The sequence below is a fragment of the Trypanosoma conorhini genome, assembly GCF_003719485.1.
Source record: "Trypanosoma conorhini strain 025E chromosome Unknown Tco_14.4_contig_00243, whole genome shotgun sequence".
Classification (NCBI taxonomy): Eukaryota; Euglenozoa; class Kinetoplastea; order Trypanosomatida; family Trypanosomatidae; genus Trypanosoma; species Trypanosoma conorhini.
The window spans coordinates 1-5,076 of record NW_021704327.1 but is presented as its reverse complement, the minus strand read 5'-3'; the positions used below and the strand labels follow the sequence as shown (position 1 = coordinate 5,076).

At 58.8% G+C, this 5,076-nt stretch overlaps 4 protein-coding genes across 4 annotated transcripts, besides 1 other annotated feature; all 4 read left to right on the top strand.

Annotated features, from left to right (window-relative positions):
• Window positions 1-208: 208 nt before the first annotated feature.
• On the top strand, window positions 209-1,321 carry Tco025E_04635 (uncharacterized protein; the record flags this gene model as incomplete). The annotated part of the gene is made up of 1 exon (XM_029371545.1): window positions 209-1,321. One exon carries the CDS (start codon window positions 209-211, stop codon window positions 1,319-1,321), a length of 1,113 nt encoding a protein of 370 aa, XP_029228375.1.
• An 82-nt stretch (window positions 1,322-1,403) lies between these two features.
• Window positions 1,404-1,437: a microsatellite.
• A 388-nt stretch (window positions 1,438-1,825) lies between these two features.
• Window positions 1,826-3,085, top strand: Tco025E_04634 (uncharacterized protein; the record flags this gene model as incomplete). The annotated part of the gene is made up of 1 exon (XM_029371544.1): window positions 1,826-3,085. One exon carries the CDS (start codon window positions 1,826-1,828, stop codon window positions 3,083-3,085), a length of 1,260 nt encoding a protein of 419 aa, XP_029228374.1.
• Window positions 3,086-3,131: 46 nt separating this feature from the next.
• On the top strand, window positions 3,132-3,995 carry Tco025E_04633 (uncharacterized protein; the record flags this gene model as incomplete). The annotated part of the gene is made up of 1 exon (XM_029371543.1): window positions 3,132-3,995. The coding sequence occupies one exon, from the start codon at window positions 3,132-3,134 to the stop codon at window positions 3,993-3,995; it is 864 nt and encodes a 287-aa protein (XP_029228373.1).
• A 618-nt stretch (window positions 3,996-4,613) lies between these two features.
• On the top strand, window positions 4,614-5,076 carry Tco025E_04632 (surface protease GP63; the record flags this gene model as incomplete). The annotated part of the gene is made up of 1 exon (XM_029371542.1): window positions 4,614-5,076. A coding segment is annotated over one exon (463 nt), but the record flags the coding sequence as incomplete, so codon positions are not given.

Genomic DNA, 5,076 nt, shown 5'->3' with positions numbered 1-5,076 from the left:
CTTGCTTGCTTGTCACCTTCCCACTCGGATGCGGGGGCACGGCGCTGCCAGTTTTGCCCCTCCCAGCGCAACCGCAGGGTGGAACCGCACAGCAACGGGCATCGTCGGCCAACCCGCTTGGGGGCAGGAAAAAAACGCACGAAGAGAAGAAGCGGGGAGGCAGCCGCGCAACCGCCCCTGTGCCATATTTTCAGAAGGCACACGGAGGATGAGCGAAGTGGGCAACGATCGCGAGGTGACTCTTCTGTCGCCTGCGGAGATGGTAGAGAAGATCCTAGACGTCGTCGGTCAAATGAGGAGCCAGCAAAATGCCTGGAATGAGGAAGTGCATCGTTTTTTCCTCACCGAGGCGATCCAAAAAGCGCAGAGCGATCGCCTGACAAAAGAAGTGCAGGACGCGGAGGCCACCGCGCTGGGCGATGGATCCTTTGTTGATTGGGTCGCCCGCCGCACCGAGAACGATCTCGGGGAGGAAATGATTAAAAGTTGGTACCACATCGACGGCTTAGTGGAAAAAACGCCATTCATGGCCATTGTGCCGTGCCCACGGTGGCTGTCGACGGAGGGGCGAATGGAGTTGGTGGGTGCCGTTGACGCGCTGGGGCTTGAACGCTTCGTCATTCAGACCATCCCGTTGCACCTTCCACTTTCAATGATCGCGCCTACGTTTGTGCCCTCCGCCTTCCACCTTCCGCCCGCAAAAGCGGCCTCGAAATCGAGTCTTGGCAGCCTGCCGTATGTTGGTGTGCCATGCGTGTACGGGGGGGATGTCTTGAAACTGCTTTCAGAGAGCCCACTGCTTGCGGCGGCAATCGATCGCACGCCGTGTCTTTTCCTTAACGATCATATTCCCCGTGCCGCGCTGTGTATTCACTCCGTCACAGTAGGCGGTGTATGCGTGGCGGCAGAGGTGGCCTGCGATGGACGCTTTGCCGCCAAATTGGGCCTTGATTGCACCGAATCCGAGCGAGAAGGGAGAGGGCAGGATATTGATGTCTTGCCACTGGCACTGAAAACCTTTCTGGAAGAGCAAGTTGCCTCAAGCCTTGAGAACCGTTCGTTTCGTGCGTTACTTTTGGCTGAAGCCGTTGTTGGAAGGGAGAGGGAGCTTTGGTCAGATCAGCATCCCTTGTTGAGCACCGATTTACGTTTTTCACTGCTGAATATGGACACGCTCGATGGGTGTGAGTTTGAGTGCTTCAGCCAGCAGGATATACTTGACATTGTTCGGCGCATGCGAGAGTGTCATGCGGGGAGTGAGGCTTTTAACCCTGTTTTACGCTTTCTTGAGCCCCCCGCCGCAAAGCAGCCGGGTGTGTAGTTGCAGGCCCGAAATAACGAGGGGAGGTGAAATTTTCAAATGCTTGGCCGCTGCGTACGCTTCCTCGGATAGATCGAGAGGTGAGGGGGAGGAGGAGGAAGAAGAGGGCGAGGGGGTGTGCGGATGTAGATATGAATCTAATACTACGTGTGCTTTTATTGGATGCATTGTGCTGACGCCCATGCTGTGTGGCGTGGGTAAGTGGAGCTGCCTCTCAGTTGAATTGGCATGGTGTCTATCGGCGTAAAGGTGCTGCTGTCGTTGCCTTTTTTGTCCACGACTGTTTTTCAGGTAAGGTTTCTCTCTCTCTCCTCTCGCGTGCTCGTCGACGTGGCTGTCGCTCTCCCACCCCTCCCTGCCGGCCACCATGGTTTGGCTGAGATTGTCTTTCTTCCGCTTCCCTCACTTGCGTCCCCTTTTTTCTCTGTGTACTTGTGCTTGCGTGTACTGCGTCTTTCACACACGTGCCGCGCTTCACGGCAAGAGCGTTTGCTCCCCGCTCCCATGGATGCCCCGCCGGGCCCTGCCCCCGCACTGGGCGAGCGCCACCCGCCGATTACCCCCGACACACTCCATGACATTGTGGCGGAGCATCTGCAGCGTGCTGGCATGCGGGCGGTGGTCGCTGATATGCGGCGCCAGGCGAAAGCCGCCCGGGCCTCCGCCCGCAGCGCAGGGACGCATCGGCAACCGGCCCACGAGCACGACACTACGCTTCAGTCGCCCTCAGTGGGGCCGTCAGCCGGCGCGCTGGGGTGGTGCCTCAGCTCCTCGGTGGCCACGAGAGTGGCGGTGCGCCACCTGCTCGGGGACGGTGCCTCGAAGCTGCACGCACAGTTCCAATCGATGGGGCTTCCGGCACCCGACACGGCGTTTCTGCAGAATGCGTTAGACTCCAACGAAAAACGCATGTGGTCCGTGCAGGATGACGTGGACGCCGTGTACGTTGGGCGGGCGGGCGGCAAGGCGGGCCGTGGGATACCCGCCTTCGGGACGCTGCATCAACTCATAGAGGCCTTGACGCACGTCAGTGTGCTGCCCCTCTCAACCCTCGCGGAGGAAAGGCTCTTGGCGCAGGAGGAATTCACACATGCGTTTCTGCGGCAGCACCGCTACTTCGCGTCGTCGTCCACGGTACTCGCCAAGCTAATGGAGCGGTTTATGGTGCCACTCTCGTTGAAGCTCGGGTTTGACAACTTTGAGGCGCACGGCATTAGCGTCCATGCGCCGGGCACGTCTCTTTCCTCCGTCCTTGCCGCATCACGCGTCACACACACGCGCAGCGGTGAGGCCGAGGAGGCCATGGAACGGGGTGCGGGCCACTTCTCTCCCAGTGCCTCACTTTGGTTGGGTGTGTGCCGCAGAATACAACTGCGTGTCATGTCTGTGTTAACGCTTTGGCTGCGGGAATACCCGCGCCACTTTGATGACGCAATGCGTCACAGCGTCCACCTCTTTTTAGACGACTGCGCCTCGGCCCCCCAGCCATGGAGCGATTGCGCTTCGCAGCTTCGAGGAATGATGGAGTTTGCGCGGGCCGGCGTTTCAGCCAGCGCCGCAGCTGCGCAGGATAAACGAGGCGGCGCCATCGCGGCACGGCGGCATCGTCTGTGTGATGGGCCGCCCACTTTACCGTTCCCCTCGGCCACTCGCGGAAGCGCAGCCGAGGAGAACTCCCTCATGCGGGTGCAGGACGGTGTGGAGTGGAGTCCTTCACTGCGGGCCCTCCCCGGCGCTGGTTCCGCAGCTCGAGTTTCTTGCTGAGCCCCGGACGGAAAGCCTAAAGGACGTCGTCGCGCTTGCTCTTGCGATGTCGGTGGAGCAATACGCAGTGGGCCTCCGCTCGCTTCACGTGCGCCTTTTCAACGCGCTTCAGCCGGAAGATGTACTGGCAGTGGCCCACCGCTCCTCGGCCGCCTACTTGCGCTCCAGCGCATTCCTCCTCACGCCCGTAGGCACGTTTCTCGCCGCATCGGCCGACCTTGCCTTTTGGACAGTCTCCGTTCTCCTGCACGCGGCGGCCCTTGACGGCCAACAAATGCGGGGTGCAGGGCATACGTCGCCCCCCGCCGTGAATTTCGTGCAGCTTTACCAGCGACTTGTTGAACTTCTTGTTGCTCTTGTGCGGTTGAACGATTTGCACGGGGCGGTTGCTGTGCACAGGGGCCTACACCACCCAATCCTGCAGCGGGTAACGGCGCAGCCACGCGTTGTTGCGTTGCTGCCCGCAAGTACGCTGCAAAACGTCGCCCACCTCCATGGGATTTTCAGGGCGTGTGGCGCGGGGAAGGCGACAAGCGAAGATGCGCTGGAAAATTACATGCGGGGCCTTCCGGACACAGATGTTCACCCACTCCTTCCGCCGCTTCAACACTACCTGGGGAGACTGACGCGGTTGAGCCGCGAGGTGCCCTCCTTCCTCTCTCTTCGCACGGATGAATTTTGCCCCCCAAGCAGGCCAGAGGAAAACGCACGGGAAATTGTTGTCGTCCACTGGCGAAAGTACATGCTGCTCGACCGTGTGGTGTGCCAACTCACGGCTCAGCAGCTGGAGGCACGCCCCAGGGCAATGAATAAGGCGTTTGAGACTCACTTCACGCAGCAAAAGAGACGAATAATCTCCGACTATTGGCAACTGGCCGGAATGGCAAACAGCTTTCTCTCCGCCCTCTGAGTGTCACAACTGCAACAGCAGCGGCACCGCCCATCACAAAAAGACAGAGGGAGAAACAAAAAGAGACGCCATGTAATGACGCCTCTGCTTGGGGCTCGCTGACTTCTGAAGGGTTACTGCAATAATGGACTCGTTAGTCGAAAGGAAGAGTCCACGTGCCAACTACCCGCACCTCTCTCTCTCCCTTTCTGCCCTTTTTATACATACGTACGTATATTACATGCCTAATTCCCCCTCCCACAAGTGCCTTGTTGCTTGCGCACAACGCCCCGATCGATATTTAAACCACACGCACAAACACTGACACTTCCGCCCTTTGTGGCCTGTGCCACTGGGGCTCATCCGCTGTGAAAGATGGTGTTGTTCTTGTTTTCATCCCCCCCCCCCCAACACACACACACAAATGGCTCGACGCGCAAAGATCACATGAAAAACTGATACACATGCTTCAATTGAAAGCTGCCACCTTTACCCAAAAACACTTGGCAACGGCGAGACATCATAAGCATGGGAAGAAACTTGCGCTAAGGCCACTGAAAAGCCCTACAGGGCAGCCGCAAAGACGCTGCCATCTTAAATTGCATTTAAAATTAAAAATAAAAGGGCGACAAAAAAAAGATGGCATTGGTGAGTAGCAAACTGCTTCAAGTACTCACTTACATATATATCTCCTCGAGACTGCGTAGTTACATTTTTTTTCTTTTTGTACTTCCTTTCCCCGCTTCTTCCTCCCGCCTCCCGCAGACAAGGCATTTGCGACTGCCGCCATCCACGACAGACCAACACAGACACTTCTCTCACGCCATGCGCCGTCCACTCCGCGCCGCACTGCCGCTGCTGCTGCTCCTCCTCGCGACGACGTGTTGCGCCGGTGGGTGCCTCGCCGCTGCACACCGCCGTGCGCTCGACGAGGCGGCGATGAAGAGCGGCCCGCCGCCGACCGCGATGGTGCGTGAGGTGCCGCGCAAGGGGGAGGGCGCGGCGCAGGCGTACACCGTCGCCGCAGCGGGCGAGGGCAAGGAGTGGGAGCCCATCCGCATCGTAGTGTCGATGGAGGATCTGAGCGACGCAAGTAAGTACT